At 36.7% G+C, this 27,085-nt stretch overlaps 1 protein-coding gene across 4 annotated transcripts in view; it reads left to right on the top strand.

The window, feature by feature from the left end:
* GRK3 (G protein-coupled receptor kinase 3) overlaps positions 1–27,085 on the top strand; it is a 111,567-nt gene that overhangs the window by 43,260 nt on the left and 41,222 nt on the right. For 2 of the 4 annotated variants that reach the window (XR_001594346.2, XM_016124214.2), the window contains exons 3-8: positions 3,358–3,431; positions 13,559–13,660; positions 15,414–15,488; positions 20,606–20,667; positions 24,696–24,747; positions 26,487–26,578. Coding sequence is in view for 3 of the 4 variants with exons in the window: in XM_016124214.2 (XP_015979700.1) it covers positions 3,358–3,431; positions 13,559–13,660; positions 15,414–15,488; positions 20,606–20,667; positions 24,696–24,747; positions 26,487–26,578 (457 nt within the window). In the remaining variant the exon portion in view is untranslated. The remainder of the gene's footprint in view (positions 1–3,357; positions 3,432–13,558; positions 13,661–15,413; positions 15,489–20,605; positions 20,668–24,695; positions 24,748–26,486; positions 26,579–27,085) is intronic. The other 2 variants (XM_016124217.2, XM_016124216.2) reach the window with 2 other exon arrangements.

Below are 27,085 nucleotides of genomic sequence, written 5' to 3'. Positions count from 1 at the left end.
GCTTTGTTGAATCAGTCTGCCTATATTGGTAGGAACTTTTAGCAGTTAACACAGTCTATCCTCCTTCCCAGTATTTGAATCTTTCCAGAAACACCTAGTATTATTTCCTGCAAGACTTTTTCATATTTCTCTTTTCACTTTAAATTTTTTAAGAGGTAAAATTTCAAAATTTCTCACAGATACCACTTATATTTAATACTTTCAGAAGTTCTCATTGATATTTTATAAAAAGCAGTATAGTCTTTCTACTAATTTTTGCAAAATATTGTGGTAGAAAATTAAGATAGTTTGTATTTCTTGGGTGTTATATACACTTAAAAGTTAATCAATATTCATGCAATTTGCAGTGGTTCAAATATGGGAACAAGGGTGAACACATCCACAGTTATAAATATGTTGGATCAGCATTTCTCATTCTTTAAAATCTGGAGAAATTGCACTAATGAAATGATTCTGTTAGGCAAATTATTTCCTAATTTTTGTCCTTTAGCTTTTGTTCTGAGAAATACTTCATTTGTTTTCTTAATGTAGTTTAAACCTCATGAAGGTAAATTGCTTTTGGTCTGGAACACAGTGATTTAGAATTAATCCAAAAGGCAAATATCTTCTTGCTGCTTCATTGTAACAGCTGCTCTGATAGAAAGTAAAGATTCAGTTCATGTGAACACACGAAGAAAATAATGGTTTTTGCCCCCTATAGTATGTTACAATAGTTCTTTGGCTCATCCTACATGTCGACAGTGGACATTTCATTAAAGAAGTAGATAAAAACATTTTAAAGTGGCTGTTCATTCATTTCGGCTCTCTTCATCCTCCTCCTCATTTCTCCTCTCTCCCTTCCTCTCTCTTCCCTCCCATTTTCCCAACTTTTTATTTTCCTTTACTTTCCCTCTTCTTTCCTCCCCACCTTCCTTCTTCTTTCCTTTGTTCTTCTGGCCTCCCTCTATGTCCCAGTCAGTGTTCTTATTCCTGCAAATGTAGTAGAGAATAAGACATATGTGGCTTGTCCATATGTCGCTTACATTGAAGTGGGGAGGTAGATAGTGAAGAGGTAAACATATGCATATCATAATTTTTGGTAGTGAAAAGTTCTGTAAACTGTGTGTGTGTGTGTGTGTGTGTGTGTCTGTGTGTGTGAGTGAGAGAGAGAGAGAGAGAGAGAGAGAATATGAATGAGAGAGAGAGATGAATGGATGAGAGAGAGAATGAAAACAATGAAAATTGCAGAAGGCCTGTAAGGAGAAGGGCATTCGAGCTGAGCTTTGAAGGTCTTTGAGATCCAGGGAGAGAGTGTTTTAGGAAATGGGGATAGCAAGTTAGAAACCCTGAGAACAGATCGAATTTGGTGTGGGAGAAACTAGAAGATAGACACTTGGCCTAAGTGAAGTTAGCTTGGGAGAGAATGCCATAAGATGATGCTGGAGAAGCAAGTAGAGGGACTAGATTCCAGAGGCTATGATGGAACGTGATGAACAGTTTCAGTTTGATTCCAGGTGCATTCAAAAGCCAGTGGCCCTTGTGTAGTATAGTAGTTTGTGTTGTCGTTTAGACACTTAAAGGACATCTTTAATATGATAAAAATACATGAGTTCAAATTTGCATCTCAATTTTCTCTTCTAAAAAAGAAATACAGGAAGCCAAAACTGACAGAATTGAAAAAAGATGATCAAATCTACAATTAGCAGATGCAGATTTCAGCAGTCCTCTGTCGATAATGAATAGAATAAGAAGACAGACATTCGGTAAAGATTTAGAGGATGGACTTGAACAATCCAGTTAACCAGCTTGGCTTAAACATTCACCTAGATGGACCAAATTTTGGGCGGCAACCAAGCTGCAATAAATTTAAAAACATTGAAATCATACTGAATATGTTCTCTGACTACAACAGAATTAAACAGAAATCAATACCAGAAAAATACCTGAAAAAAAACCCCCAAAATATCTGGAAATTGAACCACTTATTTCTGAATGACTTATGTGTTAAAGAAGAAATCACAACGAAAATATGAACTTTGGAAAGAACAAGAACAAAGAGGTAGTCATTGCTTTTATTTAGAATCAAAATATTAATATGCAAATAGGTAGAGGTTCGCATCTTCAACTCTTCCTACTCGTCTGCTTCTTGAATTTCCTAATTACGTCAGCCTCACCTCAGCCCCTCAATGAGATGGGTGCGGCTGTGTTCTTGCTGCTGGTCTGCACCCAACCCTGGTCAGTCTGGCCTCGCCAACTTAACTAAGTAGTCCTACCACTTTTCTTTTAGTTCCAGTGAACGACCATTTCAAAGGTCATGTTCCTGGAACTATGGAGGGGAATTTATGGAGCAGTAACAGGCAAGTTCAAGTTACATAATTCTTACGCTAACTTTAATTAAAATCTTGTCAAAGCTGCTTTGTCTCAGTCCTGCCTAGGGAATTCTGGTCTTCCTTCTCCCTACATTTTAGATTTTTTGTGAGTCTTTCTTTAGTTCCCTTCTGCAACTTCTGTTTCTTCTAGCAAGCCTTTCATTATTTTGACTTCCAGTATCTACTGTCTTATATCAGCTTGTCCTTCTCAACTTCATTTATTCATTTAGGCTTGACCACGTGTTGGGGATTAAACTTGGTGCTACGTTTGCAAATGGCATGGGAGACTTATAGATCAGATCATTGGAGTGTGCTAGGTACTTTGACAGAGATATATTGGAAGTGTTGTGTACACAAACATGTATCCAACAAATATTTATTGGTCTCCCGTTATGCACCAGGTACTGTGCAATGGAGGTGGTATTCTAGGCATACAGCACTGATTTTTTAAAGGTGCGACATGGAGTTGTGAAGGAATGAAGAATGATTTGGGAATGGGTAATCTGCTGTGGCATGAGGCATTTGGTGGGCATTGTAGTAAGTGGTGAAAGGCTAGAAAGGCTATGACAGTCCTTATATTTTTTTAGGAAGTTTAGTCCTGTTTCTGTGGTCATGGTATTTATTAGCTCCATGGTGACTCTTGCCAACACTTCCGTACTACCTGTATCTCTTATTTCTTTGCTTGTCCTTCTGCTTGTTGTAGTGACCAGTGGCTCTAAGTGGTGGTGACAGTAGCACTGCTTATCAGGCATTTTTAAAAAGTGGGTGGGGGGGGGTCGCTAATAGAGAAAGAACCCCAAAGTAAGAAGCCAGGAATGTGGCACTCTTCCTTTACCTGGAGTATTGCCCTCTAGGATATAATTAGTCTCTTGAAACCTTTATTTTATTATTATCTTTTTAAGGTAGAGGAGGAAGAGGTTGAGGTATTAACACATTACTTTGAAGATGCCCTATGGGGTAAAATTTCAATTTATTACCCACCCTGAAATTTTTTATTCTTTTCCTTTAGGTTTCTTGCTATTTAAAGATTTTTGTTTGAATGAAATTAATGAAGCTGTACCTCAGGTGAAGTTTTATGAAGAGGTAAGAAGTAATTGTTTTACCGATGCTTTTATTTCAAAAGCATATTTAAACTTTACTTTGGAAAATATTAAGACTTAATATCTTACAAATACTTAGACATTAATTAAACATAATTAGTAGTACAAGATATAATATGTGGTTTGTTAGAAATGCTGACAATATCTATACAAATCATATTTTTAAAAGCTGTGGAGTGCTCTGGAAGCAACAAAAATAGTTGGACTAAAATTCCAGAGACGGGAGAATCATTCAGAGGTGCACTGACAGTTACCAGCCATTCTATTTTCTGAAGAAGCTTGATGACTCTGAAGATATAAGCTGAGGCAGAGGGCTACTAGGTGAAATAGAAATTAGCAAAGTTTTCTGGTCACACATTGCTGGAGTCACAAATTGGAGACTTGATAGGAGAAGGTGGAGGGAATCTGAGGAGATGGGCCAAAAGCTTCTGGAAGACACATTGAAATCTCCCACAGCCTTACGGTGCTATGTTAAAGTGTAGACCTGCTGTGGGGAGCGCTATGAACACAGAATAGACAAGAGATGAAAACCCAAGGAGAGTGTTCTCTCAGCCATGAAGATCTATAGCTACGTATCACCTGGGTCATCTGTCTGTTCCAGGTGTAACAGGCACATTACAGTCCAAGTTTGGCCCTTAGCAGAAGGGTGCTTCTGGGAGACAAAAAAGCCAAAAGAGATTTCTGGTACTGGAGTAAAAAACAAATGGGACTGGAGAAGCCCCAAACATGTGATTAGTCTCCCTCTGAAGACATATACCAAGCTTTCAAGGTGAATGGGACAGGAGGCAAAAAAGCTATTCTAAGCCTCCTAAGGATAGAAGTGATTCCATTGCTATGGAGACAAAGATGTTTCATTGAACTGCGTGGAGAGCCATGCCTTAAGAGCTGGGGCAAACCAGAGACAGACTGAGTCCTACAAAAATGGCAACTCATTCCCAGCCCAACTCAATCCCTTATTGGGTGATAATCCTTCTCCCCACTTGTGTGACAGAGTACAAGGGGAGCCCTCTCTGTCATTTTTTGCAGGTAGAAAATAATATATAGAGAATATACAGTGTTCCGCATATAGTAAAAAACTATTACACACCTGAGAGGCAATATTATATGACTCATAGACAAAGCAATAGAAGCAGACCCAGAGACAAATTAGATATTGAGAGCAGCTGACAGGTGCTTAAAATGACTATAAATAATATGTCAAGACAACAGATAAAGGAAAAGATGGACCAAATTGTTGGAAAGATAATTTCAGCATAATTCGATTTTATTACGAAGAACCAGGTAGACATTCTAGAATATAATGTACCATATTTGAAATTAGAATTAATGGCTAGAACCAATAGAAGATTGGTTACAATACAAGACAGGATTAATAAGTAGGGAGGCAGAGGCAGACAGTAGATAATCTCAAACCGAAACAGAAAAAAAGGTCTAACATATGTAGAATTGCAGTCCCAGAATAAGAAAAGAGAATGGGGCAGAAGCAATATTTGAAGAGTACTAAGAATTTTACAAAATGATGAAAGCAGCTTACACAGATTCAAAAACTTAGAAAACCCTAAAAATGATTAAGAAGGAAACACATCTTTGAACATCTGTATAAGACTATGGAAACCTATGACAAAGAGAAAATCTTAAAAGCAACCAGAGGGTTGAAAAAGATACCTTACTTTGAAAGGGGCAATATTATGATTGACCTGACTGTGACATTTTAAAAGAAATTATTAAAAAATAAATAAAAAGACAGACAATGAAATGACCATCTTTAAAGTACTGAAAGAAAAAAAAAATCTGCCAATCTAGAATTCGGTTCCTGGTAAAAATTTCCTTCAAAAATGAACGTGAAGTAAAAATATTTTCAGACAAAAACTGAAGTGATCTGTCAGTAGTGGACTTGCCTTACAATAAATACTTAAGGGGGAGGTACCTTAAGCAGAAGAAGATCATCCCCAGATGGAAATGTGGGAAAGAATGAAGGACATCATAAAGGATAAATATGTAAAATATAAATAGATGTTGACTGTGCAAAGCAATAATATAATGTTTTTAGAGTTTAAGATGTATGTAAAACTAAAATATAGTGGCACGAAAAGTGGGACATGGGGTTAAAAAACTAGTGCTTTAAGATTCTAGAATATTGCAGGGATAGGAAAAGTAATATGCTTCGGCTTGTAATCATTCAGGGGTACATACTGTAATCTCTAAAGTAACTTAAAAAAGAATAAAATGTGTATATTTAACAAGTTAAAAGAGAAGAGAAATGGAATAAAACATTAATCTAAAAAAAAGTAAAAAAAACAGTAATTAAAAGAGCCATAAAATAAGAAATGGTCAAATCGAAAACAAAGTATAAGATGGTAGCTGTAAATCCATCAGTATAAGTTGTTACATTTAATATAAATGGGCTAAATACTCCAAGTAAAAAACTGTGTGTCAGATTTGATAAATAACCAGAACCCCATTATGTACTGCTTACAAGTGACATACTTTAAACAGTAGGGTGGAAGAGGATTTACAATACAAACACCAGAGCAAAGCTGATATAGCAACACTAATATCAGACAAAGTACACAAATGCTCAAATTCTACTTTAAGAGAGATTATTTCATAATGATAAAGGAGTCAGTATCATGATCTTAAATCTGTATGTTATAAATAATATAAGTTCAAAATATATAAAGCAAAAATTGACAAATTTAAAATTATAAATCAACCCTAGTGGGAGACCTACACTTTAAGAGCTTATAGAACACTCAAGAAATGAGTAAGAATATAGAAGATTTTAATAAAGTAATGAATAGACTAAACCTGATTGACATACATAGAATGCTACACCCAGCAAAACTATAGTTTGCATTCTTTAAAGTACGTAGGAATATTTATCAAAATAGGTCATATACTGAACCCTAAAGAAATCTACAAATTTCAAGATTGAAATTGTTCAGAGTATGTTCTTTGACCACAATGGAATCAAGCTCAAATTTAATAATGCAGTTAACCAAGAAATCCTTAACTGCCCGGAAACTGATACACTTTAAATGGTTTATGGGTCAAGGAGGAAATTTAAAAAGGAATTAGGAAATATTTTTAATTGAACATATTTTAAAAATGACATGTATTATTATTATTATTATTAGTGCCATGTATCTTTGACTCTCACTCATTTTAAATGGTCCAAAGAAAGCATAGCATAATTAGTGCTGATATTAGTAATTTTTGTACAAGTTTGAAAATTAGAGGGATATTCCATTTCTTTCTGGTCTATTAACACATGAATACTTTATATTTTTCTAAATTTTCAAAATTATATGAACAGATTTCTAGGAAGAATGGTCAAATTAGGATGTACTATTAAGCATTATGTAAAAAAGAGCTAAATCCAAAAGGATTTTACTCAGTTTGCAGTAACTTTATTATTTCAGTCTGAATCATAATCAGGCATTTTATCTGGGTATCACAGCTTGTTCTGTCAAAACTTTTTTTCTTTCTCGTGTTGTTAAAAGCTTCACCTTTTCATTTTCAGCATGTACTAAGTCGCCTTGTCAAATACGGAGAAATCTCCTTTAAAGATAGCTGTTGCGAGGTTGAAACAGATGGGCACTCTACTTGGGGTTATTTCTTAAGCACTTCTTGCCAATATGGTGCTGTCTACTGCTGACATGTTTCCATTTGACCTTTAAACATTAGAGTTTCTCTCTGTTGGCTTGCTCCCCAAGTCTTCTCGCCTCTCTTCTGGCTTGACACATGATGTACCTGGCTTATCAGATTATCCTCATGGAGAATAATACTCCAAAGCTCCTCAGTCAGTTGTTCTAATGAAGATACCACGCAGCCTCAGGGCTTCAAATACAGTTCTCCAGTCAGTGCAGCCTTGGAGTTATCAGTCAGTAATTCCGCTCTGACTCCTTGGTTTCATCAGTTGGGTTATTTCTGGTTGTTGTTTTATGACTTCCATCTCTAGAAAACTCTTTTGTTAGATGTCTTAAAACATATATTTTATACATTGTATTTCTATTTTCTTCCCTCCCCAGACTTCTAATAGTTACTGTTTCTTGTGTTAAAGTCTTAACAGCTTATCCTGACATTCATATATCTTTCTATTAGTTATTACCTACGTTTTTCTCTTTATGTTTCACTACTTTCTTACATCTAACTTCCTGGAACCAACATTTCCAAACCCACTGAGCCCTCTCTTCCTTTTGTTATACTTATGTCTTTTCCCAAGCCTAGAATGCTGCTTCCCTTTCTCAGCTTGTGAAAAATCTAGGTCTAGCTCAGTTTAAGGTCTAGCTCAATGTCTGTACTTTTAACAAGTCCATCTGTACAGCTATCCCATGTTTTTTACTCCTTTGATTCTCACACCATTTATGGTCAGTAATGCTCCTGTAATACTTAATATATGCTTGTTGCTTGTGTGTGTGTGTTGAGTATTTTCATCTTGACTGTTGTTTGACTCATAGAGAGAAGGCCTAGCTAGAATCTAGGTGCACCTGTGCCTCACACTTGCTGTGGGATATGGGGCCAGTCATTGAGCAAACGGTGAAGCACCTCCCTCATTTCAGACCTGGATCTTACAAATGCAAACGGTACACTGTCCCTATAGTTGAGGAACTCACAGTGTCGGGACTTAATAGTTGAGCTTTAGTTACCTCATCTATGAAATGAGGTTAGTAATCATCTGCTACTTGACAAGCTTAAATAGGATGCTGGATGAACAATTGCTTTCTAAACCCCAATATCTCTAATGTGCTGTTCAGGTGTATGGGAGGCTGTAACATATGGTTAAGAGCTCTAAACTCAGACCGTCTGTCTTTGGGTATGGACTCCACTGGTTTCTGGCTTCATAAACTTGTGCAAGCAGTCTATCTTCTCTGCCTGGGTCTCCTCAGCTAAGAATTAGGGTGATAGCAGTGCCTGTCTCTTGGGGTTGTAGTGTGTGAGTGCAACATACCATAAGAGCGCCTGACACATAGTTGCTGTTCAGTGTGTTGGTTTATACACTTCTTTGTACCTGTTAGATTATGAGGCAGCTTATAAAAATATGTATATGATGATGCCTTGATTTAAAAATAAATTATGGAAAAAATATAAGATCAGAGGTAAAGTTACTATATAGAATTTTTTTTTTAGTCATTCAACCAGTATTTATCCAATGCTGGGAAGGCATTACTTGGAAGAACAAGTCCTTGCTTGTCTTTGAGCCTCTGTTTTGCTTGAGAGAAAGACAATAAACATGTAATAAATAAATAACAGGAAGTATTTCAGAAAGTAATAATTGGTATGTAGGGACTCAAAACAGATTCAAAACACAGGAAATATATCAGGAAGTAATACTGTTATGAAGCGACTCAGAACTAATGTATCATGACTTGGTAGCCACTTTAGACTGATAGGTCAAAGACTGACTCTGAGGAGGTGGCATTTAAATTGAGACTTGAATAACAAGCAGGCTAGTAGTCTTTTGAAGATGGGCACAGGGTGAGTGGGAGACCATTTTAGGTCAAAGTCATGGCTAAGACACTGCCCCTAAGGTAGTGGTAAGGAACTTGGTGTGTTTGAGGAACTGAAAGATCAGTGTGGTGTGTTCATACTGGGTGAGAGAGGTGGAGTGGTGTGACAGGATCAGATCGATAAGAGACACTGGGTTTGGGGGCCAGAGTGACATTTAGATTTTATTCTAAAGCCCATGGGAAATTTAAAATGGGAGCGTTAGATGAATATTCTGTAAATGTCAATTAGATCAAAATGGCCAACGTGATAAATCATCTACATCTTTATGCATTTTGTATCTAGTTGTTTTATCAGTTGCTGAGAGAAGGATGTTAAAATCTGCAACTCTTGACTATAGAATTATCTGTTTTTTTTTATTGCCAATTTTTAAGATTATTGTGAAGATTGTTATTAGGTGCATAAACCTTTATGATTGTTATTTTTTTATATTTTTATTGCCGGGAAGATTTTTTTTTGTCTTGAAAATGACTTTATTAGATATTAATATAGCCACTTCAATCTCCTTATGCTTATTGTTTTCATGATATATCTTTTCCCATCCACTTTCGATCAGTGTTTTTATATGCAAAATATATTTCTTTTAGACAGACATAAAAATGTCTTGTTCACCTCTCCGCATGCCCATTTCTGACAATCGCTGTGTTTTAGAGGACTAATCTGAAATATTGTGTGTATTCTTAGTGAGGTCTGCTGAGTTTCTTGAATCTGTAGACTTATGTCTTTCACCAAATCTAGTAAAATTTGGTCCATTATGTCTTATAACATTTTTTTCTACCTCCATCTCTCTTTATCCTCCTTCTGGGATTCCAATTTTATGTACGTGTGATTTTTGGATATTATCCTAAATATTACTGATGCCTTTTTCAGTTTTTCCCCCAAATATTTTTTTTTCTTTCTGTTACTCAAATTAGGTAATTTCTATGCATCTGTCTTCACAATCATTGACTTTTTTTTTTTTTTTTGGCATCTCTATTATTATGTCCTTCCATTGAATTTTTAATTTAAGATATTTTGTTTTTTAGTTCTAGAATTTCCACTTGGTTCTTTACGTAGTTAATATTTTTCTGCTGTTTCCTGTCTTTTTATTCATTACATGCACATTGTCTGTTACGTCTTGAACATTGTTATAATAGATACGTTAAACCCTAGTCTGGTAATTCCAACATCAGAGCCACCTTGGATTGGTCTTCGTTTATGCTCTTTTCTCTTGCATGTAGACCACATTTTCCTGTTTCTTCATATGTAGACTAATTTCACATTGTATCTTGTACATTTTGATTGATATGTTGTAGATATTCTAAACTCTATATGCTTCTCCAAAGGGTATTGATTTTTTTGTTTTAGCAGTTAATTTGGCTTACTCAACTTCAGGTTCCATCTTCTCATAAAATAGGTAGTAGCTGAATCTTGGCCTTAGCTGGACTGCCTTGCATCTGCCGTACTCACATGTCATCATGGGGACCAACAGAGAATTTGATAGAGTTTATGCTCAGAATTTTGGAGCTCCCCCTCAGGCTCTTTATTTTTAGGAATATCCTCTTACTTTCCAGCTTCTGTTTGATGCCCCGTCTCCATTATCTGTGTACTTTTTGGTCACTCCTGTGCTCAGTGTGGTTGAGTATTATATATGTCCAGAATTTGCCTTTTTCCCCCATCAGATGGATTGTCCTGTTAGCAGATAGTTGGCTACTACCAGAAGTTTAGGTTTGTGATACATTTTGAGTGCAAAGCCAACGTGATTGGCTGATGGTCTGGATATAGGAGGTGGTTGGGGGAGGGGTGTGAGCAGAAGAGCAGAATCGATTTTAATTATTCCTTTTTGGCTTAAGCAACTAGGAATGTGGTTTCAGTCATTTTTGTGATAGAGGAGACTAGGAGAGGAACATGTTGGCTGGGGTAGAAAGGATGCGGAAATGTCAAATAGGTACTTCGATACTTAGAATCTGGAGCTCAGGGGGAGAACTGAGTCCTAGAGGTTCAGACTTAGTCACCAGAATATAATTGGAATTTGAAACTGGGCCGGAATAGATTCACCTAAGGAGAAGATAGCAGGTGATAAAGGGATGTCCTAGCACCAAGCTCTGAGGCACTTCGGTATTTTGAAGTCAGGCAGGGGGACTGAGGAAGAGGAGCCAGTGTGGCAAATCCCTGGAGAGTGTAGATCATAGAAATCAGAAAAGAAAGCTTCAAAGACAAGGGTGGCAACTGAGTTGAAAGCTGCAGAGGAGTCAGTGAAGCTAAGGACAAAAGAGAGACCCGTGATTAGGCAAGGCAGAGGCCATTAGTGATGGTACCAGACCATCCACTGGAACGGTAGGGGAACAGATGAAGGGAGAAAGTGGAGAGCATGACAACCGTGGACCAAAGAGCTTGCTCTTAGGATCCTGGATATGTAGACTCCATGTTTGGTGTGAGCTTTGTAACCACCAAAGCAGAAGGAGATTACATGATCAGTGAATGTATATCATTGATGATGATACTTCTTTTCTGCTGTAGGGGAGAATTTTCACCTTGAACTCAGGGCTCTACCTGGTCAGGTTACCACGACAACCTAACTGCTAAAATTAGAAGTGGCGTTTTCTATGTGTATGCTACAATAAGGACATCCTGTCTAGAGTTAACTGATAGCTGACCGCACGTTCTTTAATTAGTGGTCTTACTGATAATAGAAAGTGAATTTTAAATTACAGCCATAGATACTTTAGGCTTGTACTTTGCCTACTAAGAATTATCTTTTTTATCGTTCCCATTGGAGTTGATGAGGCACAAGGCTCTTAATAAAGCCAGTATTGTGATTCAGAGTATCATTTGCCCAAGAAACTAACATTTTCTGTACAGCTATATTATTATGGTTTATGAAAAACTACCATAGACTCGGCATTTATTTTACCAGGTGTCAGCCTGCTTTATAGGGCCCCTGGGACATAGACTTACATTTCATTACGCTTGTTTTCAAGAATAATAATTCCACGAAGGCTTATTACTCCTTGAATTTATTCATATGTTTAGGTAGAAACATTGGCCTTTGGTTCACCAACAGTCTACCTCTTTCAGCCTAGCATTAACTAGCCGTTGGACCTACCTAAAACAAAAAACAGAAGACATCAACTAAGCCAGGATCCTGTGTTTATATTCTGACTCTTCTCCGATTTCACCGTTTCCTTGCAGCTGGCATACTTGCGTCTGGCCTGGTGTTTGAACTCTTTAGACTTGTTCTCCTTAATTAATTCAGGATAGTTAAGCCCAGGTCCTTTGGTTGTGCCAGCCTTGCTAGATTGCTTCCTTAGTAAAACAGTCTTTTCCCCTTGGGTGGGGTGCCAACCTACCCCAGCCTGCCTGCCTTTATGTTATTTTTTGTTTGTTTGTTTTTAATCTATTCTAAAAAGACTCCATTCTAAGCCCTGGCAGTAACAGACTTGTGAATCTCAGACATCTCAGTATGTAACACTGATGGTATTTCAGGGCAACTAAGATGATCCCAGTGATTTCTCAGCGTGCGAACAGCTAGCTCTCATGTGGGACCTCACATACCCCTCTCCTTGCCCTTTCTTTATCAGAAATTCTTACAGGATTTACTGGTTTTGATTTCAAAACTGTCAAACCCAAACAGACTATAAGGAAAAAAGGTAACTTATTTCTATTCAGATTATACTCTCTCCTATGGGAGTAGCCAGCCCCCCCCCCCCCCGCCCTTTTATCATACCAGATAGAACAACTGGCTACCCGTTGGAAACATTTTTTTCCCCCAAATAAGTCATATGTAGTAATTAGTCATTACATTGCTACATTGCTACAGTCTTTCTATTAGCTCCATATTTCATCTGTTTTCATTCTTTATCTTTTGGATTAAGAATATTTCTGTGAATATATAAAAACACTTCTCTGATTCAGGAACTTCTGTAATCAGGTTAGAATGATAGGGATTATTTCCACCTAAAGCAAGTATTTCCAAAGCACATTTTGTTATTGGGCTCCTGCTAACACTGGTCACATTACCTTCCCTAAGTTAGCAAAATATACTATTTGAAGTAAGCTTTCTGTTAATACTTTTATAATGCAGATGCAGTTCAACCCGAAAAACCAATGCTTTTATCTATGGGTTAATGCCTTTCCAAAATATTTAGTTGATTAACAAAAAGGAAAAAATCTCTTTGCAGGAATCCTGACAATATATTTTTTATTCTGTTTTATAACACTGCAGTTGAGTGAGAATGATCCCCATAACTCTTAGAATGGAATAATGGCCAAATTTAAATTATTTGTGCTTTGGAAAGGAGAATTGGCAAGGATGAATGGTCCATGGCTAATAGAGTGTAAGATAATTGTAACTATGGCAGTATTTGTTTCCTAATATTATGGTTCTAAATTTGTGATGAGGTTCATCATAGGAAAAAATCAATTTGTAAGTTTCATGTTGAATTTAAATTATTCCAACATCATTATTATAACATTAGAAGTGATCGTTTCCTGTGGAATAGCCAGTTCCATAATTTGCATGATCTCATGTGGAAGTGGTTTCTACCAAGACTAGTAATATATTTTAATAAAGTAAATTTATAGGAAGACATACATAACAATGGCAACTTTTAAATTATCTAGATAAAAGAATATGAAAAGCTTGATAATGAGGAAGATCGCCTTTGTAGAAGTCGACAAATTTATGATACCTACATCATGAAGGAGCTGCTGTCTTGTTCACATGTAAGTATTTCTTTTTGTTTTATTTAGTATGGATATATGTTAAACAGCCTTCAGGGTTTCCAGAATGAAAGTAAAATAGGAAGGTGTTAAAAAATTAAACAATACGCATTGAGGATAGAACCTCTTTCTTTGTTCTGTCATTTTTTTTTCTGATAACTACTGATAGAATATCTGTTGTTCTACACACACTTAATGTATTTCCAAAAGCAGATACTTTCACTGTAAAAGTTGGTAGAATAAAATAGCTACTTCAAATCAATGGAAGAAAGGGCTAGTCTCAATTCTAGACTTTCTCAAAGAAATTAAGCTTTGTGAATTTAATTTAACTCTACTTTAACAATTAGACTAATTAGATATTGATAAATGTAAATCTTAAGTGGTTTCTTTGACTTAATAAGGAAGATTGTAGTTACGTTGTATTCATTAATTGTTAAATAATGGTTGAAATACTTTTTTCTTGTAAATCAGATAAACGGTTAAATTTGGTCATTAGAATAAACTAGGTTCCTAGGAAATTGTTCCACCAGGAGTAAGTGGAATAATTAGTAATAAAAATTTACCATGCAATCTCTCTATATTAAGACAGTTTTTCAAATGAGCGGCCAAACAGTTCTGGCCTACTGTGTGTGATACAGTAGCCATTAGCCACATTGGCTGTTTAAATTAATTAAAATCAAGTGAAATTTAAAATTTAATTCCTGCCTTCCCCATGAGCCACATTTCAAATGCTCGCTAGCCACATGGGACTTAGCGGCTCCTGTTTTGGGTAGCATGGATCCCAACATTTCTGTCCTTGAAGAAAGTTTAGTTGGACAGCGCTGGCCATGATAATGATGTGTTTTAGTGCTTCTGTATTTATTGTGTTGTTTGCAGTTCTTATTGATATTTAATAACTGGTGGCTAAAGATGACACCTCTTGTAACCTACTTGCATTACTGTTTTTTGGACCCACCTACCTTGTAGTAGAAAAAATTTCTGAGTTAGAGCTAATCATTAGTGCTCTGGGAATGGTTGAACCTTGGACAATGCCAGATGTTCATGAGGAGAACCTCTATAATCTTAGTTTTCATGTAGTCCAGAAATTTAGAGAGGTTTTAGCAGTGTGGTATGCTTTTTAAGCTTTTCTTCTTATTGTGCATTATTGAAGGAAATATAATTTGAAGTTTTAGGGGAGGACAGAGTTTGTAATTTTGCTGGCGTAAGTTCCATTCTTTTAGAACTAGTTCCCCACTGCTATAGTTATAGCGGGACTTCTTCACCTGGAGCCTTTTACCACCTGTCTTAGCTTTGTAATCCTGCATTTAATTCTTAGGCGCATTTTCATTCATTTATTTTCTCTTACACAGAAACTTTGATTTTGTAGACATTTTACATTTTTAAAACTTTATTATCAGCTAATTGAGGAATGTATACAGTTAGTAAGGTGATAAGATTTTTTACATTTTTGAAAAATCAAATCAATCTTGAATTCTTATAGGATTAGGTGTATTGTCAGTCAGCCCCCACCCCTTCCCATGCTCATTGCCCTTCTAAGAATGTGTCTCAGTACTCTGGAAGCCCAGAGGAGCAAGCATTTGTTTAGCTCGCCCACAAATATCCAGCAGATCTTTAAAGAATGTGTGCTAATATAATTACCAAAGATTACTGTTCAGTAATTGCTGCATTTAATTATATGTTGTGATATTGTATAACATACAAAGGTTCGTTATGTTTTTTAATCGTTGAAAAAAATATTGTTTTTGATTTCTAAAAGCCATTCTCAAAGCAAGCCGTAGAACATGTACAAAGTCATCTAGCCAAGAAACAGGTGACATCAACTCTTTTTCAGGTAAGATAAAATTATTTCCAAATAAATATATCTGATTTGCTCATCACTTGGACTTGGTGATATTCTCTTTTCATGTGTATAGGTACTAGGGGACTTTATACATAGGACTGCTCTTATCTGAAGGTTTATCTGGAACCACTGAAGTTTACTATTGCTTGTCTTTTCATTGAAATGTGTTCTTATAACCACATCCTTCATAATTTCTTTCCTGTAAAAGGACACTAGACATTTCTAGTAACATTATTTTCAATAAGTCAATGAAGAGAAGACATTGGAAGAAAAAGCCTTTTCCCACTTGACATCCTAGACACCCGTGATGAGCAGGGACTTTATAAGATCTATTTCTGGAGGTAGAGGTGTTGATCCTCATGGTGGTCATCTCTCGGATGACATAAATTCTCTGAAGAATTGTGATCGAATGTTGGAATGACTTTGGAGTTATGACTGGGGACCTGGATTTTATCTTGGCTTCTCAGATCTTGAACATGGCACAGTCATACAGATTTAAATTACAAGACTTGAAAATTCAATCCACAGCTAATGGGCCTGTGTATTTGCTGCTTTTTTGATGTACTGGCTTCTCGTCCTTCCAAAGCCTTTTCCATCCAGTGTGTTTTCTCTGGAGGTGACAGCTTGCAAGGACATGGGCAAGTTTTCAAATAGATAATGTAGTTTTTTTAGGTTTATAAATCATAAGAGATATGAAAAAAATATCATTAAGTAGTATAATACTTGTCATAAATAAAAAGAATTAATTTATCCTTTTTTTTGGATTATTCATTCATTTATAGAGAGGTCAGTTGATTTTAACATTGGTGCCCATTGGTTCCTTATGATGGGATTTATTTATAGAAAATGAATTTGATTATTCCATATAGAGAAAATACTAATTTGGCTCTTAGAGCATGTGGATACAATTGAGTGTTACCTTTCTGCCAAAATATTTAGGTGGATTTTTCTTAAATGGTAGCACCTTCCTGTATAGTCTAGTAGGTTATAAGCTTGGGCTGTGAAATTCATTGACTGGAGTTTCCAGACCTCAAAGGCTATCTTGAGGATTCAGTGAGAAAGGTGCATGTGAGTTGCTTTGCACTGGTCCTGCTATAAATGTTAGCAGTTATCAAATATTTTACATTCAAAAGTACAATGTGAATATCTGCATTTTATATTCTCCAGAATTTCAGTTTTCCGTTGACTTTGACATGGTTCATACATAGTCTTAATTGTCATTTACAATGAACATTGCTAAATTATACTCACAACACATGGATGTGACAGCTCTGGTTTTAGCTTTTCTTGAAGAATAAATAACATTAAAAAAGAGTTCCAGATGAGATACAAGGACCACCAAAATTCTTTTCATGCCTTCAGAGAATATCCATTTCGAAGCTACTTCTTAGTAGATCTGTACAAAACACTGCTAATTTGTTCATGAAAAAATAAATGAAAATAATGTTCTCGTAAGAGGGATGTAGAATGAGTGTGGTGTTCTTATTTCAGAGGTGAAGGAAATAGTCTTTAAGTTGATTAAAATAAGGAGTGTATTAGTGCAATTCAGTGTAACCATTTGGAACATATTAAAGTATAAATAGAAGTTATCCATTTCGATGTCCTATTTATAGAGGGACAGTAAAGTTGGTTGACATCTTTGAGTTGAAATTGTTTACCCCCAGTTTTATTGAAGTATAATTGACAGATAATTCTATCTAATTTAAGGTGGAAATGATGACTTTGATATACACATACACTGTAACGTGATTACCACCACCATGCTAACACATCCATCACCTCACATAGTTATATTTTTGTGTGCGTGGTGAGAATACTTAAGATTAACTCTCAGCAGATTTCCAGTATATATTACAGTGTTGTTAACTATAGTTAACCATGTTGTAAATTAGATCTTTAGAATTTATTCATCCCGTGTGCCTGAAACTTTGTACCCTTGACCACCATCTCCCCATTTCTCCCAGCTCCCAGCCCCTGGCAACCACCATTCTACTGTCTGCTTTTATGACTTTGACTTTTTTTAGATTACGCATCTAAGTGAGATAGAGTATTTGTCTTTCTGTGTCTGGTGTATTTCACTTAGCATAATATCCTCCAGGTTCATCCATGTTATCATGAGTGGCAAAATTCCCATCTTTTTAAAGATTGAATAATAATCTTCTTCGTATGCGTCGGGGGTATATGTGTGGCTGTCCCACATTTTCTTTACCTGTTTATCAACAGACACTTAGGTTGTTTTCATATCATGGCTGTTTTGAATAATACTTCAATGAACATGGGAGTGCAGCTCTCTCTTTGAGATATTGATGTCGTTTCCAGAAGTGGGATTGCTGGAAAATATGGTAGTTCTATTTTTAAGTTTTTGAGGAATTTTCATACCGTTTTTCATAGTAGCTGCACCAGTTTACATTTCTACCAACAGTACATAAGGGGTTCCCCTTCTCCACATGCTCACAACATTTATCTCCTGTCTTTCTGATAACAGCCAGCCTAACAGGTATGAGGCAGTATCTCGTGATGGTTTTGATGTGCATTTCCTTAATGATTAGTGATGTTGAACACCTTTTCTGTATGTCTGTTGACCATTTATATGCCTTCTTTTGAAAAATGACTGTTCAAGTCCTTAGCTCATTTTTAAAATCAGGTTATTTCTTTTTCTGCTATTGACTTGAGTTCCTTATATATTAGGATATTAACCCCCTTATCAGATATATGGTTTGCCGATATTTTCTCCCATTCCATTGGTTGCTTTTTCACTCTGTTGATTGTTTCCTTTGCTGTTCAGAAGGTTTTTAGTTTGATATCGTTCCACTTGTCTATTTTTGCTTTTGTTTCCTGAGCTTTTGGTGTCCTATTCCAGGGATTTCATTCTGCATGTGGATATCCAGTTCTGCTAACACCATTTATTGAAGAGACCGTCCTTTCCTTATCGTATATTCTTGGCATCCTTAGGAAATATCAGTTGACCATAGATGTGTGGATTTATTTCTGAATTCTCTATTCTGTTCATAAGTCTATAATGTCTCTCTTTATGTCAGTACGATACTATTTTGATTACTGTATTTTTATAATGCATTTGAGATCGAGAAGTGTGATGCTTGAGTTGAGATTTCTTATCAAGGAAAAGCAGCAAGTGAAACAAAAATGCTCTGAAAGTAAATACAAAATGCTTTTTATTGATTCTTTTTGTTTGTAAAATTGACTTTAGAAATTGCATAGGCACATTTGGTGGCAGGGGTCGGGAGGGGTCCTAGCTTACATTTAGGTGTTTAAAATATGCCAGGCCCTTACTTGGCTTTCAGCATTCTTAATTTTATTAAATTCTCACAATAGCCTTGCAAATTAGATATGACTATTTCATTTTATAGATTAAAGGAACTGAGAATCAGAGAGGTGGAGTAGTCTTTGCTTATGACCACACTGTTGAGCTTTGGCTTTTGCACTGCTTACCTGGCATGTTTTGTGGTTCTTTTTGTTGAAAAGTGTCAATGTGGGTATATCATGTTTAGTCTTAAGAATTTCCAGTAACACCGTCTTATTTTGTTAGCAGAAAGTACGAGATGTTTGATAAAATGTGAAAAAATATTAAAATAGTTTTTGTAAATAGAAAATCTACGATACACAAGCTTACTCTTTTCATAAATTTTTGAGCACTTGATCTGTGTTATCTTTTGATGTCTTTTGAATCTCTTGAGACTTGTGGCTCAGCCTTTTGCATCTAGGAGACTTTGTCAGGATCAATATTATATATGTCACATTAGAATCATAGGATTTCAGAGTTGAAAAGAACTTCAGAGAGATAGATCAGCTCTTCCTTTTACCAGGAAGGAACAAAGTCCATTTGGTTTTCGTGACCAGTCACTGTGCCCTGTCCAGGACAGTGATAGCCCTGTGAGGTGAGGCAGTGGAGGCTGATTGGCCCAGAGTCTCTTTTCTGCGTCAGGAAGTGAGGCTCCCAGAAGAGCTGTGGTTGTGTCGCTGCCTGTGTTTGGTTTCTGTGGCTTCTTCAGACTTCCTGGTCTCATCACCTGCCTTGGACGGTTTCTGATCTGGTCGTTCTTTTTTTGCAAATTGTCAGAATGATCTGTGAAGACACAGAAAACACCAAATTTGCATCATTCAGTGAGTGTAGGATGTCGAACAAGATACTTTCCAAAACTATCTAATTGACTCTGTGCTGAACTGTGAAATGTTGACATTTGATATTTTTATAGTTCGCAATTTAAAGTTCATCACGTGGAAAATGAAAGTTACTCTGTTTATTCAGTAATGTGTAAAGTGGCATGAAATTGAAGTAGATTGTTCATAGGAAAAAAAGCACTGCACAAGTGAGCCAGGAGTCCTTGCCTTAATCCTTGCTTAGCCGTGAATTCACTCAAAGACTTGGGGGACAGACCTGCTCACACCTCCACAGCATCTTATATACAAAATAAGGATTAGGATTGACTTTACCTCACCCCAACTCATGGTCACCTTTAGCCCTAAGGTTCCAAGAGATAGAAAATCAATAAGGAAAAGAGTTAATTAAAAAAAAAAAATTACTCTATCGGTCCCTCAGCTTTTAGTCTTTAAAACTCAATAATATTGCTGATAATTTGTAGTGAATTAACTAATAGTAATTTATAGGATGTACTACATAACTTTCAGGGCCCAGAACAAAATGAAAATGTGGGGCTCCTTGTTAAGAAATTATTAAGAACTTCACAATGGTGACAGTAGGGCACTGAACCAAGCTTTGTGCTCTTCTGAGTAAGCCCTATGGAACTGCACAAGTCATACACCCATTAACCTAATTCCGGTCATTTAAAGAAGTATCAGCAACCTGCAGTGAGCCATGCTAGGTAGTAGGGATAGAATGGCAAACAGGACAGACCAGTACTTGCCTTCGTGGAATGTGCCATCGAGTAGTATATATGACTATGAAATAAATAATCATGATATAATGAATCCATTAATGAAACTTGGACAGATGTCGAGAAGGGCAAGGAAGAGATGCTGTGGGAGTGCATAACTGGGAACCTTGCCTTGTCTGAGTCTCATCTGTTTGTATTTTCACTTTTGTATGTTCCTATTTATGCAGTGTGGAATTTCTTTTCCTTGCTTTCCAGCCATACATAGAAGAAATTTGTGAAAGTCTTCGAGGCAACATTTTTCAAAAATTTATGGAAAGGTACAAAACTTTATATCTCTCTATATAAAACCTTTTATTGAGATACATTCGACATATAATGTATTAGAATATTAGCATTTATATAATATCTCGTACTGTGGAGGTGCACCTCGTTTAACGCAATAAGCACTGTCTTTAGAATACGTGTTAATTTATTCATTCACCAGATATTTATTGACCACGTACTATGTGCCAAGCTTTGCATTAGACTGTTTCCTTGATACTTTCTTTACATTATAATTTAGGACTTGCATTTCTTTTTTTAATCGCCTACAGCACCTGGTATTCCTAGGTGGTCTCCTATCCAAGTACTAACTAGGCCTGACCGTGCTTAGCTTCGGAGATCAGACGAGATGGGACGTGTTCAGGGTGGCATGGCCGTAGAGGACTTGCATATTTTAACATCCCTTTGACCTTTAGTTTTTTACCTTCAAAATGGTCTAAAATTTAAATAGATTAGGGAACCTCAACATTAAAAGTATCTTATTGGGACACCTTTACTAATGTAAGCAGAACTCTATAATTAATCTAATTCATTTGTTTGGACTTGGAAATCATGTCCCCCAAAGTGGGACAAGCCAGCACCTGATCCGTAATGTAGAATTTAAGAGTACAGGCTATAATCAATGTCTGTGGTCATATGGATCATTAAAATGCCTATTAATTATGTCCCTTTGAGTTACTCAAACTATTGAGCGTGCTTGTCATAGAAAATTCTGAAACATCTCAGTGACGCCTGTAAAAGTGTTGAACTCATCTGCTTTTCAGGCACCTAACAGTCAGTTCTTCAGTGTTTTTGAGTATTCGTCTGTGATAATGCACCGTTGGAATCGGACTTTCTAAAAGCAAGTCTGCATTCACACTGACTGTGTTTTTCTCCTTCAGCTCCACTGAGTTCTAGACAATTGACATGATGATTGTGTCTCATTGCTAGAGCAGCCTGCAGCTGTTCCGTAATTGCCCTTTAAGAACAAACGCTGCTTCATTACAGTTTTTTTTCTTCCACATGTTCACAGAACTAAAGTAATTTAGAGGGGAAAAAAAAGTTCTGTTATGGTTCTACTAGAGTTCAAGAGATAATTTTATCCTGGAGTCGAGTCAATACTTTGGGAAACTCATATGCATACAAATGATTACTCTTTTCTGAGTCAGAGGAGAAATTTTGTCAAAAAGCAGCAGAATCCAGGGGATGGAATGCTGGCTCAGGGCTGACTCCATTGCTGCTGGTTCTGAAATCTGACCTTTCCCAACTCTGGGTTGACCGAGCTTTTATGTGATCCCTGGGGGAGAGGGGAGAGATGGGATCGATAATGTAAATTGGGGAAGACACTCAACCTGCATGGTCATTTTCTCCTTCCGATTGAGCCATTCACTCTTATTATCACAGGAAACACAGTGAGGCTGTTTGCATTTTAGGCGAGCATGCACACTGCATTTCCTGAAACATTTACCATTTTGTGCAAGTGAATTATTTTTGAAGTCAATTTGTTCATTATTATTGCTTTTTGGGTTTCTTTTATGTTAATACATTCTCAAAATGTCTTTGATTTGAGTGACCATGAGTTTTGAAAAGTACGGACACTCCTTAAGTAAAACCGTGTAGCCATCGCTTCCTTAGGACCTGCCACATATTCTCTGAGGACCTCACAGTTAAGGTGATTTCCTAGTGGCCACGCTACAGTGTGAAAATAAAGGGAAAGTCTTCAGCAGAACAGGCACTCATCTCTCTGCCTTCTCCTGAGACCCAGCAGGAAAACAGGCTAAGTTCCAGGTGGGGCTGAATCCGGGAGGGAGGCTTCCCTCTCCTGGAGGAGGCTTGTGAGCCACGTTTGGGAAGTAAACTTCAACTGCTCAGCAGTCTAAAGCCCCAGTCAGGAACTAGAGTTAAAAACGCTGACCCTTCCCTACCCTCACTGCACCAGTCATTTCTGTTATTTTTAACCTCTGATCTATCCTCTGAGATACTCGAATTGTCTGCAGGGGCTTTGGCTATCCTAGCCCTCTGTTGCCCAGGCTCTACTGTTCTCTGCCCTGGTTTATCTAATACCAAGAAACTCCCACTCTAGTAACTATGTATCGACTAGGAATAGTGCTCAAGGAACCCCCATGGACCCACAACTGTGCCTGGACAAGCAGGGGCCATCTGTACTTCCTAAGGAAGAACTTGTTACAGCAAACCCATATTTCATGGGCAACATGTGTATTTGACAGTATTCTTTTTTTTTTTTTTTTTTGCTTTTTTTTTTTTTTTTTTTTTTTTTTGGCGAGGATTGGGGGTAGGGTTGTATTCTTTTGAGGCAGGGTAGAAATTGGGAGCTGGTTCTTTCTTCTAAACTCTTGGTCAGTAGAGCATTTCTCTCTCCCTGTCTGTTAACCCACCCCAGCTAGTTTGCTAGTTTGTAAAATGTGCTAAATCACCACCCGCTGTTGCTAGCTCTGAACTTCAGAGTCTGTGAGAAGAGAGTCTGAGTTAGGCCAACACACCATGCGAATTTCACAGAAACAGTCATGGACATATAAATGTGGAGTACACCCCAATGTGGTTTTGCTTTTTGCACTCATCGTGCTTGAAAAAAAAAAAGCATTTGAAACAACTCTCAGAAACTCTCAGAATATAATTTTATTTTACCATCTTCATAGAGATTTTAGGAGGATCAATGAAACACTTTTTAAAAGTCATTTTAGATTGGACAAAAAAAGATGCTATGTAATTACAAAGAGTTCTTCTGCTTTTGATTTTCAATTTGATTGTTAGCCTCAGAAATACTTTTAAAAGATCCTTCCTCAGAAATATTTTAAAAATATCCTTAGAAGGCATGTTAAATGAAACCTCTAGGGGAACTGAGATATTTGGATGCCTTAGGCATTTTATTATAATGCCGAGGATACCTATAACTTGTACTTCTTAAGAACTCCCTCTCTGCCTCCCTTTCTTCCTTTTTTTTTTTTAGTCTTCATTCATCTATTCATTTAAAGAATGCTGAATACAGTGCTCATGTGTAAGAAATCACTCTAGGGTCTAGATGAAATCCAGTAGTCACAAAGAACATTCTTTGTTTTTAAGGACTATTCAATCTAGATGCACTTTTGGTGGTGGGGGGGGGGGGGAACTAAAAATAAACACTTTGTAGAGATATCACTCATTAATAAAAAGTAATCAAAGTAATATTTTTATTAAATAGATATAGGATAGATATTTTTCTTCATGGATGACAGAAGCACTCATTAAGCAATTTAGTAAATTATGGAAGCACATCACCACAGCTTGACATTGTCTGATTCTAGTTTGAAGGTTCCTTTCCTTTACATTCATATCTTTGAGAGGCAATTCTTGGTTTGAGTTCAAATCCTACTCCACCCTTTCTCTCACTGTGTGGCCTTGGGCAAGCCTCAGTCTTCTCGGCTATAAAATGGAGATCATTCTACTACCTGTGTATAGGGTTGTTGAGTTTAGTAAACAAGCCTCTAGAGCCTGGCACTTCAGAACGTTTGCTACTCTTCTAATTATTTTTAAACATTAATTTTTTGTTATTTAGAGCTGTGCTTTCCAGGACAGTAGCCACTAAGCTCCATGTAGCTATTGAACACTTGAAATGTGACTAGTCTGAATTAAGATGAGCGATAAGTGCAAAATACACACCAGGTTTCAAAGACTTAATATAAAAACAAAAATGTAGAATTTCTCATTGATAATTTTATACTGATTGCATGTGAAAATGATGATTTTTTGATGTATTGGGGTTAAATCAAATATATTGTTAAAATTTAATGACACATGTGGCTTGTGTTATCTAGTCGGACAGTGCTGATTCAGATAAAGATGTCACATAGCATAATGACAGTTAAAGGAAAAACGTTTGACTCGTAAAATAAAGCCACGAATACTGGTGAATGCTTTGTGAAAATGTTTACGAAAATTCAGGAGCAGCACAACTGTAGTGTAATTCCAGTGTATCTTATGACGTTGTTCTTTAAATCCAGTTAACTTGATATTTAACTTTCCAGTAATTATTTATATTCTTTTTTAGTGACAAGTTCACTAGATTTTGTCAGTGGAAAAATGTAGAATTAAATATCCATGTAAGTATCATGCTTTTCTTCCCTTTCTTTTTTTAAATAAAAACTTCCTCTGGCTTCACTTCGTGAGAAAATACTTGATCCTGGAGCTTGCTCCCAAGGGTGACACACTGCCTAAACCAATGTCCTTGCAGCTTTATGTATGAAAAAGTCATCCTCCCATACCCAAGTGTAAACAAGTTGGATTTTATTCTCATGTTTCATATTCCTATAAGAATGTGTTTATTTATTTATGAAAGAGTATTTTAAGCAGTGATTAACCCTTACACAGAAGTAGTAAAAATACAAGTCAACGTAGTGCAATTCCTGTATGCCCTTGTCTTTTGCTCTCCTGGTAAAGTTCCTCTTTTTTTCCTCATTATTAGGTGTGATCATGTAATAAAAATGATGACATTTTTTGCCTAGACCAAAGTTTCATTTTTTTGTTTGTTTGTTTTGTTTTCGTTTTTAATTATTCTGAGAATGCTAAAAGCCATCCTCAAATACTGGCTACTTTCTAACATGTATTTCCCAGCGTTTCTCATCTTTTACTTTTCAATGTCGTTAATTCTAGAACATAATCTTTCCTTTACTTTTAGAATGCACATTTGTTTTTACAGCCTTTCTTACTGTCTCCTTCACATAGGTTTGCAATTGGGGAAAATAAAGTATCAACTGGCTTTTTTTTTTTTTTTTTTTTTTTTTTTTTTGAGTTTTTAACTTGAATGATACCATTGGAAGAAGAGTCGGTTTTGTTTTGTTTTGTTTTGTTCTGTTTTAACCCCCCATTTCCATCACATTTCCTGGCGGGATTTATAAGCGAGAGGCAATAACATACATTTTTAAAAATCCCTTTTATCTGGTGTGGCTCTTCCTTCTGCTTATGCTCCTTCAGCCAACCTGGTGTCTTCATGTCCTAGGTCCCCTAAGCATCAAACATAAGCCTGTGGGCAAAATGCTCCTACCTGGCTGCGGTTCTCAGGGTTGTTGGGGGTAACCTTCAAAAATCTGACCCTTAATTTGCTAGGATATGTAAACTAGTAGCATTTACTCTTGCCCAGCGGCCTTTTGCTGTGATCGTAGGATTGTCTATCTGCCTTTGCACTGTATGATGCTATTAAAACTCTGTTTGAAGCAGGGCATTCCTGAGATATTATTGACAAAAGGAAAGCGCTTATGAATAAAGACTCTTTATATACTTTGCGCACACTTAGTCTTGTTTCATGCTCACATGCCCAGCACGAGTCCGCTCTATTCACTGATGTTATCGATAAAAAATTCACATGGCCAGCATCTGTTGGGTTTTCTGATCATATGGCCCACTCTTATGAAAACACAGATACCCTTGACGTAGACTTAATTTTTTCTACCGTGATAGTTCCTGGAGTTGCTGAGTTGTTCTCAAACTTTAGGCTTCAGAAGAGCTGAAGTTGCTTTTCCTTTTGACTAGAAATTTTACAATCACTTGTCTTCAAGGGCTGCATCTTAATAATCTAGGATTTATGAGACTGGAAAAGCAATCTAACTTGTCCCTTACTCTGTTATCTTCTTATTTGCCTCCATTTTGTGCATTTTGTGGGTAGAGCAGGGGGAGGTTCTAGAAAATGTTGCCACCTTGTGCATCTCATCTTTCAGTTTGAGGGATCAATCATGGAAAAGGCAGATCCTACATCAAATTCTTCTCTATGTTTTGCATGGGGAAAATCTTTACAATGTAATTTTTATGCAATTACATGTTTCCATTTTGTATTTCGAATTTACAGTTGACCATGAATGATTTCAGCGTACATAGGATCATTGGACGAGGCGGCTTTGGTGAAGTATATGGTTGCAGGAAAGCAGACACTGGAAAAATGTAAGCTTCCTCCGCGCATACATTTTGCTGGGAATATTAAGAAGATTTTATGCTTGTACCCAGAGAAAGTCCCTGCATAGATTTATGAAAGCCCATGATCTCACTCCTGAAGTAATACACCGCAGAAATAGACATTCTCTTCTAAATAGTGAGGATTTAGCATATGCAGTTTTGGGTGACGTAGCATTCCAGGAGACATCGGTTCTGCAGATGAGTAGTGTTAATGAAAAGAATGGATGCTATAAAGATCAAGATTGTGGGGCTTCATCACGCATTTCAGTCTCTTGTCTCACAAGAGAGTGATGGGAGGCAATTAAGTGCACGTGAGCCAGGCTTAAGGGTCTTCCAGAAAGTATATGGTGGAGTTTTGTGGGAAAATTTTTGTTAATATAGAAGCACTTTAAGTGAACGTATTTCTGAAAGCCAAAGAGAATGGAAGAGTACGATTCTATAGACCCAGACCTGTAAGTTTGGTCCGGTGACAGACATGTTAGAACAGTGGGCAAG

This window comes from Rousettus aegyptiacus, unplaced genomic scaffold (assembly GCF_014176215.1).
Source record: "Rousettus aegyptiacus isolate mRouAeg1 unplaced genomic scaffold, mRouAeg1.p scaffold_m13_p_5, whole genome shotgun sequence".
NCBI lineage: Eukaryota > Metazoa > Chordata > Mammalia > Chiroptera > Pteropodidae > Rousettus > Rousettus aegyptiacus.
Note: the sequence above shows the minus strand (reverse complement) of the source record. Positions and strands in the feature narration are given on the sequence as shown.